This window comes from Pygocentrus nattereri, chromosome 24 (assembly GCF_015220715.1).
Source record: "Pygocentrus nattereri isolate fPygNat1 chromosome 24, fPygNat1.pri, whole genome shotgun sequence".
Taxonomy (NCBI): domain Eukaryota; kingdom Metazoa; phylum Chordata; class Actinopteri; order Characiformes; family Serrasalmidae; genus Pygocentrus; species Pygocentrus nattereri.
Genome location: NC_051234.1, coordinates 17,259,981 through 17,275,345, shown reverse-complemented (window position 1 = coordinate 17,275,345; position 15,365 = coordinate 17,259,981). Strand labels below are relative to the sequence as shown.

Sequence of the window (15,365 nt, the reverse complement as noted above, 5' to 3'; positions counted from 1 at the left end):
TTCTTGAAGACACCTTCCATAAACTTAAGGTAGTCATCCTTGAATTTGGAATTTTTCTCAAGTTTTCCTTTTAGGCGCTTCAGTCGAACCAGGGCCAAATGCTTGTTGTCTGGCAACTGTGGACGTGTCTTAAAGGGAAGGGGCATTTCCAGATGACCATCTGCATTCTGATGTACTGTGTTATTCAGTAATTGCATGAACTGTATATCATCTTGTGATACGCTCTTTTCACCAGGGTTTGTGTCTTTAAAGTCCGACTCGAGTGCTCTGATAACAGTGACTGGTGTCAATGATGGTATCTCTTTGACTGTTACACGATAACACAGACCCGTCACTTCTGTTGACTTTGAGGCTTGTGGTGAACTGCCTACAATGCTCCAACCCAGGTCAGTCTTGATTGCGTATGGCTCATCATCACCTCCAGTGATAACTTGACGTGGAGCCAATGCTCTGGCACAGTCATAGCCAATCAGGAGACCGACCTCACAGTCCATCAATTCTGGCAGTTCCTGGGCTATTGTATTTAGATGTCTCCATCTTTTGGCAGTGTTAGGAGTTGGAATGTGAGAACGTTCAAGTGGGATGAAGTCTCTGGTGTAGGCAGGTGGCAAGTTAATAAAGCATGGTGAGGAAAACCCTCTAACTTTAAGTCCACTTACTCTCTCACTCTGAACAATGGAATCTCTTCCCATCATAGTGGTAAGCTTTAATTTAACTGGCTCTAAATCTGTCCCCATCTTCTCACATACCTCCTTGTCTACAAAGGTGTTGCTACTCTGGGTATCTAGTAAAGCGTAAACTAAGGTGTTTCTGGAAATCCACACAGGGACTATCATGGATGTGCTTCCACCGTCACATCTATCAAGACAGCACGAAAGTGAAGAGGTGTTCTCTGGTGCTTCTCTAGCAGAAGATGTGTTTGCAGGAACAGAGGAGCAGTCTTCATGAAGTGGAGTTGGATGATGTTTCTTACATATGCCACACGTAGCTTTATTCTTGCATTCCTTTGCATTGTGTCTCTTCCTAAGACAGCCAAAGCATAGGCTATTATCAAAGATAAAGCTTTTCTTGTCTTTCATGGACTTGTTGTCAAACTTCTGGCATTTGTGGATAGAATGGCTTTCTCCACAGCATATGCATGCCTTCATAGCTGTATTTGCATTTTCTGATGCTTTCACATTTGTCATGAATGCATTAGCCTTTGGGCGCCTTGTGTCTCTAACGGGCCTTTCGTCAGTATGCTTCAGTGCATGAAAGGATGTCACAGGATTGCATGCAATCTCAGCTTCTTGTGCCATGAATTCAGCAAACTCTTTGAAACTGGGGTATTCCTCCTTTTGCCGCAAGCGCTTTGTGACATGACGATTCCAGCGAGAGGTCACCCAGTCAGGGATTTTGTGGATTTTGATTCTCTTCACAGTCATTTAACACCTGAAGCCCTTTGATATGAGGCATTGCATTGCTACAGGCAGTTAGGAAATCACTAAATTGTCTCAGTTTGACTGACTCTTTAGGACCAATCTTTGGACAGTTGTTTAATTTTTCTCTAAATGCACGCTGAATTACAAATGAGTGTCCATAGCGAGTGTTCAAAGCCTCCCACGCTTGATCGTAGGCTTCATCATCCTTCCTGTAGAAGCTGCCTTCTAACATGGACCTTGCCTCACCGCTAATGTATTTCTGTAGGTAGAACAACCTGTCAGCTGGACTTGTGCATCGCTGTTCTATCAATGTCTTGAAACTTGTGCTCCACTCTAAGAACTTGAGTGGGTCTCCATAGAAGACAGCAGGCTCAGGTGCAGGAAGTCTGGTAAGAACTAGTGTATCATGTAGGACTTGCGCTAAAGATGCTTCATTGTTGTTCTGGGCTGTTTGTTCAATGCCACCATTCTTCCATGTTTGTTCCCTTTTAATTTCTTTATAGGGTATTTGAGGACAATTAGTGACTTTGTTCTGCACTGTTCTGCTTTCATCACAGTCCTGATCTGAGTCAGCATCGGAGTATGCTTTAAGCTTGGCAGTTAGAACTTGAAGATCCCTTTGATTTTCTAGTCTCTTTAGTTCTTGCCTTTGTGTAGCTATGGTCTCTTCCATTTTTATTTCAGCCTGTTTTGCGGCCAACTGTGCGGCACACTCTGCTCGTTTTGCTGCAATGCTTTGCTGTTCTGATGACTGAGAGTGGCTACTACCATCTGTAGACCTAGAGATTGTAGTCCCAAATATTGAATGGGCATACTCTCTATCAAGCACTTCATGAAGCCTTGTGTTTTCTGCTTTAGCATCAAAGTCCTCTAGCCCCACTTCACTCATTCGTATTTTCATTATCTTCATCAAATCTGCTGTCACTGCTATGCAGGAATCCATCTTTCTTCTAACTTCAGGTGAAGGTGCTAGTTGAGTTCGCATATTTCCGTACAGCTCTTTCAATTTTGTCTCTAGCCCTTCAACATCATCCATCATGTTACTCAAGTCATGTTCAGAACACTCATCCTTAAGATTGTTTCGTGAAGCTCTAACTTGATCTTTCCAGCATTCATACAGCTTGATGAATTTACTCTCCCTTTGAAAGGCCTCTTGTTCTTTTAATTCTAGCATTTTGGTGGTATACTTTCTCTTGCGTGTAGATTTTCTGGGTTCAACAGTCTCTGAGGCTGTGTGGGCAATTTTAATAACCCTATGAAATTAAATGACATGAATTTATAACGATAAACAAAAAATAATAAACATGTCACTCTGACAGTTACACCCCTACCAATGAACTAGCCCTGTCCCCCATCCTCATAACCCTACCAATGAACCAGTCCTGTCTCTCCATCCCAATACCCCTACCGAAGAACCAGCCCTATCTCCCCATACCCGTAACAAAGAACCAGCCCTATCACCCCATACCCCTACCAAAGAACCAGCCCTATCTCCCCATAGCCTTACCAAAGAACCAGCCCTATCTCCCCATAGCCTTACCAAAGAACCAGCCCTATCTCCCCATAGCCTTACCAAAGAACCAGCCCTATCTCCCCATAGCCTTACCAAAGAACCAGCCCTATCTCCCCATACCCCTACCAAAGAACCAGCCCTATCTCCCCATACCCCTACCAAAGAACCAGCCCTATCTCCCCATACCCGTAACAAAGAACCAGCCCTATCTCCCCATACCCCTACCAAAGAACCAGCCCTATCTCCCCATACCCCTACCAAAGAACCAGCCCTATCTCCCCATACCCGTAACAAAGAACCAGCCCTATCTCCCCATACCCCTACCAAAGAACCAGCCCTATCTCCCCATACCCGTAACAAAGAACCAGCCCCATCTCCCCATACCTCTACCAAAGAACCAGCCCCATCTCCCCATACCTCTACCAAAGAACCAGCCCTATCTCCCCATACCCCTACCAAAGAACCAGCCCTATCTCCCCATAGCCCTACCAATGAACTAGCCCTGTCTCCCCATCCTCATAACCCTACCAATGAACTAGCCCTGTCTCCCCATCCTCATAACCCTACCAATGAACTAGCCCTGTCTCCCCATCCTCATAACGCTACCAATGAACCAGCCCTGTCTCCCCATCCCAATACACCCTACTAATGAACCAGCGCTACTCTGAACAGAAGGAGTTGAGCAGCATTATTCTGAACAACATGTCAAGCCATGGCATAATTGCAGGGGGTCTGTGAGAATAGCATAGTTTTTCCCACAAAGACGCCAAGTATCACACTAAACAGCCTTTTTTGTCTTGAAGACTGAATTCAGCCACAAGAAAATCTCACACAAAATATCAAGTTCCTCTCTTTTGCTAAATCTTGGAGCACAAGCATCAGACAAGATCAGACATCCAGTCATCTCTTCCTCAGGTGATCCTGGTTGAAGATGCTCATCCACAAGAATGAAATAATGCTTCACTATAATCTTTATCCAGTGGAAGTGAGTTATTGGTTTCCCCCGAAACTAACAGTGACTGAATGGGATATTTACTTAAAAGTTTGCAGCTATTTGACTGTGGAATTATGATGTATGTATGACAGTTAACTGAGGGGCAAATATTGAAATGTTGTTCAGACTCAAACATCAAAATTTAAGCATGTGACATACAAATACAATGATGTTTACACTATGTTAATTAGAGCTCTCTCAGTCCTTAAGACCATACACTGTGCGCTTAGTCTCATTGAGCACACCTGAATCAACCGATTAACGAATTAATAAGCTCCTTGTAGGCTGATCAGGTGTGCAGAGCAGGGAAGCACTAGACTGTCCAACACTACACATACTATACTGCTGAATGTACTATTTTCATTTATTTAGAACACAGCCTGAAATAGGCAGTCACCAGGACTGAGGAATCATGTAATTCACAAGCTCATCCTAAGTTACAGCATGAGAGAGCAGGGGAACAATAAAATGGGCAGGTTCTTAACCAGTCCTGCAGTTAAAAGTGACAGTTATTTCTGCTTGAAATTGATTTTATAGTTATTTTTATTTTATTTCACAGTCTCTTCTTTAAATGGAGAACAACTACAACCCATTACCCCAAACTACAAACTCCTCCTGTAAGGTAACCTAGTAAGCTATTCTAGCTCCTTCCTTTAGAGACTTTTAGAACCCTCGTACTGACACCACTGACACCACTTACCATAGATTGTATTTTGTGCTTACTCACCTGTTCATTGCTATTTTTGACGTTCATGAATGCCTGGTTGGAAATGAGCTTTTAGGTCGTGACAAACGTGCAGTCTTCACAATTTAAAATGTGCTTTAAACATTTTACATACCCTTACAGTGCTGATTAAACCCTGTATAATAGAATATTTTTGTTAACACAGTGAATTCTGCAAATATTCAAAACTGATGTTAAATTATCACTACATCTTTTCTGGTCAGCCCTATTATAAAAGTCGTCTTTTTCCAGCAGGGATGGATTAATTTTCTAGGGCTAGATAAACAAAAATATATTTTGATTAAAAACTCATGTTGAAAACGACTTTTATTTAAAATATATCGTTATTGGTTAGTTTAAAACCAACGAAAGCTTAATTCTGACTGCTTTACTGACCATCTGCATAACGGCTGTGGCCTCTCTTCACACCACAGTTGCACGTATTGGAGTCCTCAAACACCTCTACTATCTAGTACCATCTTCGTGGGTGGCCTCTCTTCACACCACATTTGCACGTATTGGAGTCCTCAAACACCTCTACTATCTAGTACCATCTTCGTGGGTGGCCTCTCTTCACACCACATTTGCACGTATTGGAGTCCTCAAACACCTCTACTATCTAGTACCATCTTCATGAGTGGCCACTGTGTCAGTGACAGACGCGCGCTCTCGCGATAGCGGGTCACGTGACCGGCGGGAGCGAGCGTCGGTTCGTAAACAACATGGCGAGTTTGGGACAGACAGATGTGCCCTTAAAAACAAATTAGATAAACAGTCAAGCAGAAAAAACAGTTCAGGGAAGATTAATATCTGTGTATAAACTTTGTCATAGCGCTGTTGTTCTGTGATAAACGTCTGAGCGGAGAGCTGAGAGACTGCAGTGTTACGGTAGGCCCTTTAGCATTCAGCTAACGCACAGCATAAACAAACATAGACGTCAACGATAAACGCTAATATTACGAGTCGACGAGGAGCAATAGTTATAAAGCTTATGACTAACGTTAATATTTAACAGTCACCTGTAATTCGTCGCTTGTCCTGCTGAATTTAATCTTGTATATAATGTCAATAATGTTGGTTATATTAAAGCAGTCAGTCTGTTATGACGTCCCATGTTTATTTAGTATATACGGCGTATTCTTTATGTTGGTATTGTAGCTATATTAGCAGACCAAGCTGTTTAACTATGGCTAGATTGGAGTTCTGTACATTACATTTTATAATTCTGTAATCATTCTGTATTTTTGCTTCATAAATGGAAAACACCTGTGCTTTTGCCTTATGAATGCTACACCAGTCTGGTGATGAATTATGCATAAAAAATGATGGAATGCCCCTTTAACTAACTAGTTACTAGTAGATGGGGAACAGAAGAACTTCTCTGTACTTGTGAAAGTGTGTTAGATATCCATTGGTCATGTGTGATAGTATTTATTATTGAACATTATCTGCTAATTTTGTGGCAGGTGCTCAGTCTATGGGCTCTCAATCCAGTTCTGGGATGTCCGGTCGGGGTTCCAGCGGTAACCCAGACCAGTCAGAACCAGAATCCAACCAGAACTCCACCCAGAGGGGCCGCAGACAGTCCGATAGGCAGACCGAGAGAGTGACAGCGTCCGAGGAGGACGTAGACTTAGCACAAGTACTGGCGTACTTACTCAGGAGGTGAGATAAAGTCTGTTATTATATGTAGTAGTGGTATATAATTGCAAGATAATATGATAAAAATTTACTAGGGATGACACAGTAACTCAGTTAAACTCAAATAACTATAAACATTTACCTTCTTGATAAATTAGCAATTACTTGGCCGTCTGCATGGCTTCATAGTTTATCTTTTTCCAGTAAAATATTTGGGAAGTTTTCAAAGGGTCTTTATGTTTCTTGTTGTTCAGTCCACTTAATTTATTCTGTGCTTTCATTCATTAGATTTTTTTTTTTAAACTCTGCTCAGTTAATTGTCCAAATCATTAATAGATTACACGGCTACTCATATAATCAATAGCAGCAGCCTTAAATATAACATTGCATATATAACATGTGAATTGTTCAGCTTGAGGGAAAGCAGATTAATGAAGTGTTAGAAGCAGGTATTTTGTGCTGTAGTGTAGTTCTGTGCTCTGTGTTTACCTCTGCTGTAGGGGCCAGGTGAGACTGGTCCATGGCAGTGGAGCGACGGGACTGCAGCTGGTCCAGTCTGTCTCAGACTCTGATGAGGACAGTGATGGAGCCTGGGAGGGACGGCTGGGACACCGCTATGATCCTCCAGGTACATATACACATAGATTCCATTCATTTGTTGGTATGGTAATTGTGTTGTTAAAATGCAGTAATAATACAGCTATTTTTTAATCTGTTTGGGTGGGTTTCTTTGTTGTTATTGAGTCACCAATCCTTTGTGTTTTAGTGGACTCCCATCCGGACACACAGGATGTGGACCGCAGTGAGATTCGGACACAGATTCTGCTGGCCACAGCCTCCTCAAACTTGAAGGGCAGACATAGCTTCACTCATATGCTGGCTCAGGTGAAAAAACTGAACATCATCCACCACATCACCAGTGTACTCAGGAGAACTCACACTATCTCAGTTTCCTTTTCGGCCAGTCTTTTAGAGCTCAGAACAGATCTTCAGTACTGTATACATAATTCCTGTTCCAGCTTCCAAGCATCCCTGGTCTTGAAGCAAATATAGATGGCATGTTGTAGAAGGTGGAAACATTAGTGGATATTGCTTAGCCAGAGACAGGTCAGTGCATGTATACAGCACATCTACATAAAATATAGATGTATATGATTTAAATAAAGTATTGATAGCATAGTAGTAATGTGTTGAAATGAATGGTCAGAAATGTTACAGGGATACACTGTTCTCATTTGCCACAACTTGAGCCGAACAACTTAGAAAATAGAGATGCTGAGCATCTATTGCCTTCAAAATCAAATTTGGTTTTTGACATGAGCAATTTGAGCAAGACAGCTTCTGCAGTCTGAACAGCAAAAAGCTACTTGAAATCTGCATTTTCTAATTGAATCCAAGCCATATTTGTAGGTGATTTTGAATCTGATTCAAATCTGATTTCTGGATATGTGACTCGGTTTTACCAGTCAGATCAGATTTGATGTAGATTTTCTTGTTCTTCCATCATTCAGAGCATGGTGGTTTATGAAGTAAGAATGTGTGGTGAGAAAGTAGACCATTCACATATTATATTGTAGTTTACAGTGACTGCTTCACTAAAAGATTTGAACTTAAAGCTTGTCTCTGAATGTCAATATAGAAAATATTATTGTTTACATAACTAACATCGACAAATATTTAGAAACATTAAATGTGTTACAGAGGGAACAAGGTCGGTGCCGTGGTTCTAGTTTCTCTCATGGAGAGTGCAGCCGTATTCGCTCACAGTGAGTTTGTTCACGTGCACACACTATTGTAGACTCCTCAGCATTTTTTCCTTTTATTTTTATTGATTAATTTGGGACAGTACAGATAAACATTAAGTGAAAATGAGACTGAATAGATATAGCCTGGGCATGACAATACACATTTTCATTTTTGATTCATGGTTTGATTTTTTTTATTTCTGTGCTCAAGATTAAACTCACTTTTTAGGTGTTAAAAGTATATTTTTCAGAGCTGTAATTCTGTTTTAGACAGACATGGGCACTGTGTTTAGTGTCTTTAGGATGCCAGGTTTTCAACACTAGGATAAATATACATTCATAAGATTATTAACTTTCATTTTCTGCAAAACATCAAACTGTTTTTGCTGGCTGCAGTGCATTTAGACAGTAGGCCAAAAAAGCATGTTCTAATAATTTGTGCTAGTGACTGAACTTGTAAACTAACCAATTTGGTGAAGAAAAAAAAATCTGGCAAACCTGCACAAGAAAAGAACCAGTGAATGAAACACTGCGCACAATGGAAAACAGCAGTTTTTCTGGTTGTCATAGCAACCCTGCATGCAACAGTTTTCCAGCTGTGAAATGCAGGTTCACTATAGCTTTTCTCAACCTTTGCTCAGCCAGACATGTGAGTGTGGATGTGTCCATAGCACAAGTACCACCCATTTTTCTGATAGGCTGCACCCAGATGTCTAGCTTTAATCATTGACAGTGGGGTGTTGTAGGTCGAATGAGACATACTGCTTTACATTTATGTTCAGTGTTTTGTTTATAATCATTTATATTGTTTATTCATAATGCACTGGCATTAGTGCAGTCTTAAAATATAGTTCTAGTGAAAGCTAATTTGCTGAAATAAGACAGCATGTACAGTAAAGGTTTGGTTGTAATCCATGTTTCAGATTGTCTCTGAAGTCCAGCATAAGCCTCAATTTGAACTGAAGATACATTATAGAAGATTTTCTGCTGAAGATTCATGTTTCTTTGTTGTGCCTTGTTTCTTACTTAAACTCTTTACATGTTCTTCAGTTTTCTTCCCAACTTTGTGGCCCATAAGGACACCTATCAGCAGAAAGCTTTCTGTGGAGTCTACAGTGATGATGGAAACTTGTTCCTTTCTGCATGTCAAGGTAGTGATTGAGCTCTACACTGTAATACGGCAAGGCTGCATGATATGGACAAAATGTATTTTCAGCACATTAATGTATCAGTAATGTGACGTGGTTAAATACTGCCCTGCATGATTTTAACCAATATAATTTCCTGTTGTTGGTTTAAAAGCAGTACACCGACAGAATCTCATCTGGAGCTGTGATTGGTCAGGATGATCTCAGCACACACTAAACAAGCACTGTGAAGTTTAATTAGAAGTGTATTTGCATATTGCGGCATCAGTGTTGCCGGTATTGCAATAACATTTAACAAATTATATATAGTGCAGCACTGTAAGAATGTTTATTTTGTTCAGCACACTATATCCAAGTTGTGCATTTCTGTATGTTAATAATTGTCACTGTCATAAGAAAACCTTATATAAGAAAAATACCCATTGATCTTTGAAATGGTAAATGAGAATTCTGGGCCAATATGCAGTATTTTTCACATAAATTTCTGATGATGCTGGTACATAAACATTAGTAAAATATAGAAATTGTAACTAGTATTACAAAGATAATATAACACTTTATTTCTGTAGAGTTACAAATGCAGTAAAATGAATAAAATGCAGACATTTAAGTGCAGTAACCCTGTGTTACCTAACATTCTGCTCAGATGTAAACATCCAAACAACAATAGCAATGTGATTTCAGTTTTCTTGTGCACCTCTGATGACTTTATAGGAAAAGGAGAAAAAGTTCTTTAATGTAATTGAATGTTTTCCAGTTAATTCTGGATCATTCATATTAGTCCATTAATAATATTAAGGGAAGCTGAAGTTTACAAACAGAGTGAAAAATAAAAACAGGAAAAAAAGAGAGAATATGTAGAAGTGTTTATTAATGTTTCTCCATCCTGTTTTCCACTGTAAGGGTTTGTTTACTGATGAGCTTGTTTGTGTTTAGATCAGAATATCAGGCTGTACGATACCAGCAGAGGCGGGTTTATGCTGAAGCGGACAGTAAAGGCGAGGGACGTGGGCTGGAGTGTGCTGGACGTGTGCTTTACTCCAGACTCGCGATCTGTCCTCTACTCCAGCTGGTCTGACTACAGTAAGACACCCACATACATACATTGTCAGGTCAGATGAGCTCAGCTGTTCACTCAGTAACACCTGATACACAGACTGAACCTGTAACACAGACAGTTCTAGCTCCTTTTAAATGCACACTAAACAATATTTTAATAAAATTTGATTAGGTATACATTAGGCTTGAGCTGATTGAATTGTATTATCAATCTACCAGTGAGGGCTGTTGAGTTGGATTGTTTAAATGTCAGAAAACTGTGTTTTTTAGACTAAATCATGCTAGTCTCAAAATCTGTGTTTTATTTTGTAATCCATGTACTGTACTAGATTTAGCAGCAACAGAACAGGTCAATAAAATATCATCCTATAGCATTGTGTCAGTTTGGGCTAAATCAGAACAACACTGTGCTGAAAAACATGAATATAGCTCAAATGATTTTGAAGATTAGGTCACATCAAAATTATTAGGCACAGACCCTATTTAGAACAGAAATGGGCTTTGTAGAAATAGGCTAAATAGAAATTTAAAGGGTAAATTCTGCATCATTAAGGTGTTAAAGTCATTCAGAGTCGTTTGGTATGAAATGCTTAGTTTCAGAGAATCTGAGTCAGAATTGTTCACAGTTGTGACAGAAACTAGATATCTACCTCTGAAAGTTCCTTTACAGAAAGTTTATAAATGAAATGGTAATGAATACACTGCCTGATATTTGAGACATTGTTTTACAATATTTCATTTTTTTTAGTACTTATGTTTTCAAAAAGAGTTACATGCAGGCATTGTGAGGCAAAATAGTCCCCAAAGACAACTTATTTTTTCAGTTGACCACTTACCACTATTTTGCATTAACATTACGTATAAAAACTCAGACAGTCTACTCAGACTATCTCCGCCCTTTCCATTCCAACTTATTGCAAGATTGTGCGTGGCCCATGTCATGAGGCTCTGAAAAGGAGTTGAGATACACATCATCTGCCTCTTACCATGTGTTATTTGTGGATTTGTGTGTTCATCTACAATCTATGTGGAACTGTCCATTGGATGCTCAAGAAATCACTAAGGACCCATCACATTGGAAACCCTTGTCTAGGGGAGAGTGGGGCACAATTTTTTGTTTTTTGTTTGTTAAATAAATTGAAAAGTATTTGGGGAATATTTTTATACAAACAACTTGCATGTCTTTGTTACAAATGAAAACACAAACTTTGTTTGCAGCTCCTACTGTTTCTGATCAGCCATGGAGCTCTCTGATTGTTTACTTGGGGGGTTTAGTTCTAACTAGGTTTAGGTGTTAAACTAACTTGTTGTATGGAGGCTGTACTTATCCGTTTCTAGGCAGTGCTGTATTACAGCCACCAGGAGGTAGATTAAAATAATCTAGGCGTGAATTCTCTGAACAAAATGAAAACATTTAAAATTAAAAAAGTTACTTTTGTGGCTTCAAGAATCTTGAGAAATATCAGTCTCACTGCTGTTAAAATTATATATGACCCTGTGTTGGTTTATGCCCTGCTTAACCTTAAACACTACTAATCACTGTTACCACCTCAGGGAAATCTATTTGGAGATTTAGATGTGACTTTTTTCTTTTTCCACTTTGTTTTTTTTTTTCTTTCAGTCCATGTCTGCAGCATAGATGGTGAAAGTGAAACGCACACCGCTCTGGACCTCAAGTTAGTGTTTCCCTCATAGTACATTATAGCATATAAAACACAGGTAATCACCTTCACAGGTCCTTTACAGTGGATGAGTGACAGTAGAGTACATCACCATTAAAACACATCCTTCATTACATTCATCACCTGACTGAGCTAGCCAATCAGAACACACACTGGCAAAGTGCTTCTGCTTCTGAACAGGCTGGAAAAAAGTACAGGTCTCGTGTAGTTATATTTTCAGTGCTTTGCTGAGATACAGTTTACCAGGAACCTTCTAGACAGGTTTATATGTAAAGGTTTAAGTTTTGCCAGTGCTTTTCTGGTCACCACTGTCTCAGCATGTTCCTGTAAACTGAATTTGTAATTGAAATTACATTTGTTTTTGTGTCTTGTTGGTTTTAAGCTGTTATCATGTATGTAAAATAATCTGCACTTCATGTAAAAATGTTAGTTCAGCTGAAGTATTCTGATTGCTTGACATGATCAGACTTGTTCTCATAACTCAGTGTTTACAGAAACTCAGAGATTACAGCTCTGTAAAAAACACCATTTAAAAGCATCACTGCAAACCTAAAAAAAAACCTAAATATCATGTTGCATATTGTGTGTTGTGAAGATGTCTCTGGTCAGTGGTTTAATGCTAGTTAATGAGCACAACTCTGGTTTATTATGGTATTTTTGACGGCTGTGATTAGGTTACAGTCGATTATCTTAACTCTGATTTTATTCATTATAAAACACTACAACCAATGTTCTTCTGCTTTAATACAACAGTTTTAAACATTTTTAAATCAAAGAAACCCTGAATATTGTTTCAAATGTATGTTTTTAATTTTGTCCCAGCATCTTAGAGAAAAGCTACCATTACTAATACTTAGTGACCAGGGCTAAGTGGAATCATACAGTGATAGTGGGGGAAAAAAAACTGCTGTTGTGAGACACAACCTGAGTATTTCTAGGGGGGTGCTCCTGAGTGAGTCCAAAATAAATGGGTTTCAAAGGAGCTTTCTTAATCATTTTTACACAGGAGAAATGCACTTGTTTACTCAACACAAAACATCAGATATTTCTACACTGCTGAACTGCATGAGACTTTATAAGCGTCTTTTGTACAGTTATGACTACTGACTGCAAGTCAGTAAATGACCAATCAGCAGTGAACAGAATTATTTCCTAACAATTAATGCTTACTAGCAGTAATGCTAAACAGTGTTTCACTGTTCATTTTTACCCATTTGGCTCCATTCACACTAATTCATTAAGGGGTTTTGCAGTCATGTTTTTGGTGTAACAGGTCAAACAGGAAATAGCTGCCCTTAAACTGGCTCTGATTGAACAACACAGGTAAAGCACTTTTCAGCCTGTCAGACTGAGCAAATTGAAGTACATAGTCTTCTGACTGTGCAGTAAAGCAAAAGAAACCAGAAGAAGTTTATTCTACAAACTGGAAGAATATAATTTAAAAACAATTAGCAGTGCACTTTGCCAGCGTGTCCAGGCCATAATTACCCTTATATCTACTAAGCATCGCTACCCAGGCTGTAGCTGGAGCTAGGGTTCATCTGCATCATTTTAGAAGCTGGACTGCATGTTTAATGTTCAGGGTGGTGATATGGATGGTGATATGGATGTGATGATGATGGTGTTGATCATGTGAGAAAGATCATTTATAGAACTCTGAAACCTAAAAGAAAAAATCATATCCAGTGACAAAACACTGTGTGAATGTCATATTTGTCATTTTTTCAGCAGTTTTATCTTGCTGGTCTTTCTATTTTAGTCTTTATTATCCTTATTTTTCTCTCTCAGTCCAGAGGAACGGAGGTTCTGTGTGTTCTCTCTGGCAGCATCCACAGATGGGAAAGAAATTCTAGGCGGGTCAGTTACCCTCACCTTTTCTAATAATAATAAAAATGCTCTGTGTAATGTGTGTGACAGATGAGGTTTTTTTTCACCAAGGCAGTGAGGTATGTTTTGCTATCACTTCCACTGAGGAGAGACCTGTACTATGCCTGAGAACCTGGGGTAGATATTTATTGATATTATGTTTAGGGACTCTTTTCATGTTTCCTCAGAAGCAGTCGTCATAAGAGCAAAACATTACAGCAGCGGCAGTGTTTCTGAATGAGAATATTGAGGAAGTCTGTAGAGAAGTCATTTATTTTAATGTTCTTATTACGGAATTTTTACACAAAAGATGTCATTCAATAGTTTTATTTTTACTGTGCAGGCTTTTCTTTGAGAATTACCAGCTTGACCACAAATGTCAATAAAGGATCTCATGACAAGTTGCTCAGTGAGGTTAGCTAAAGTTAGCTGCTAATGTTTAGTACCCTGCAGCTGGTCGTCACAGTTCTGTATTCAAATTAGTAATTGCACCATACCATACTACACTGTACCACACTGCCCGGTGCAAAAATACCTATATATGGGTGGGCCATTTATATGGATACACCAAAAAAAATGGGAATGGTTGGTGATATTAACTTACTGTTTGTGGCACAATAGTATATGGGAGGGGGAAAACTTTTCAAGATGGGTGATGACCATGGCGGCCATTTTGAAGTCGGACATTTTGGATCCAACTTTAGTTTTTTCAATGGGAAGAGGGTCATGTGACGCATCAAACTTATTGTGAACTTCACAAGAAAAACAATGGTGTGGTTTTAAGGTAACTTTATTCTTTCATGAGTTATTTACAAGTTTCTGACCACTTATAAAATGTGTTGAAAGTGCTGCCCATTGTGTTGGAATGTCAATGCAACCCTCTTCTCCCACTCTTCACACACTGATAGCAACACCGCAGAAGAAATGCTAGCACAGGCTTCCAGTATCCGTAGTTTCAGGTGCTGCACATCTCGTATCTTCACAGCATAGACAGTTGACTTCAGATGACCCCAAAGATAAAAGTCTAAGGGGGTCAGATCGGGAGACCTTGGGGGCCATTCAACTGGCCCACGACAACCAAGCCACTTTGGAAGCTGGCACATTTCCTGAGTTTTTCCAGCAAGATGGTGCACCACCACATTATGGGTGTCAGGTCCGAGCATTCCTAGATGAACAGTTTCCTGGAAAGTGGATTGGTCGTCGTGGGCCACGACTAATGTGCCACAAACAGGAAGTATATCACCAACCATTCCTATTTTATTTGGGTGTATCCATATAAATGGCCCACCCTGTAGATTGCATTTATGATTGATATTTTGTGTACTGTGTGTGTTTGTCTATAGAGCGAATGATGGCTGCCTTTATGTGTTTGACCGTGAACAAAATAAGAGAACTCTGAAGGTGAGTGCATAGGCCACAAAAATTAAATTGTCCAGTTTTTTGTCTGAAGATGGATAAAATTCAGGTTTCACTACTACTGTTTTAGCCCTGCTAATGTACTATGTTTATAGTGAGTACAGTGAGTCATACAGTGTAAGAAACCACATAAAAAACTCTTAGTTTTACATTAAG

General features: G+C 39.5%; 2 protein-coding genes across 2 annotated transcripts in view; both read left to right on the top strand.

Annotated features, from left to right (window-relative positions):
• Nucleotides 1-2,792: 2,792 nt before the first annotated feature.
• LOC119262344 (snake venom metalloprotease inhibitor 02A10-like) lies at nt 2,793-3,434 on the top strand. Its single transcript, XM_037533796.1, has one exon. It carries the CDS (start codon nt 2,793-2,795, stop codon nt 3,432-3,434), a length of 642 nt encoding a protein of 213 aa, XP_037389693.1.
• Nucleotides 3,435-5,333: 1,899 nt separating this feature from the next.
• Nucleotides 5,334-15,365, top strand: part of dcaf11 (ddb1 and cul4 associated factor 11) — an 18,167-nt gene continuing 8,135 nt past the window's right edge. The window contains exons 1-10 of the mRNA XM_017696200.2: nt 5,334-5,540; nt 6,119-6,317; nt 6,794-6,921; nt 7,060-7,178; nt 7,995-8,059; nt 9,089-9,189; nt 10,123-10,269; nt 11,867-11,921; nt 13,716-13,784; nt 15,137-15,194. Of these exons, the coding sequence (XP_017551689.1) occupies nt 6,130-6,317; nt 6,794-6,921; nt 7,060-7,178; nt 7,995-8,059; nt 9,089-9,189; nt 10,123-10,269; nt 11,867-11,921; nt 13,716-13,784; nt 15,137-15,194 (930 nt within the window). The 5' untranslated portion in view covers nt 5,334-5,540; nt 6,119-6,129. The remainder of the gene's footprint in view (nt 5,541-6,118; nt 6,318-6,793; nt 6,922-7,059; nt 7,179-7,994; nt 8,060-9,088; nt 9,190-10,122; nt 10,270-11,866; nt 11,922-13,715; nt 13,785-15,136; nt 15,195-15,365) is intronic.

Bases quoted from the DNA above. Each gene is read 5' to 3' on its own strand.
- LOC119262344 (XM_037533796.1), top strand. From the start codon at position 2,793: ATGAACCAGTCCTGTCTCTCCATCCCAATACCCCTACCGAAGAACCAG.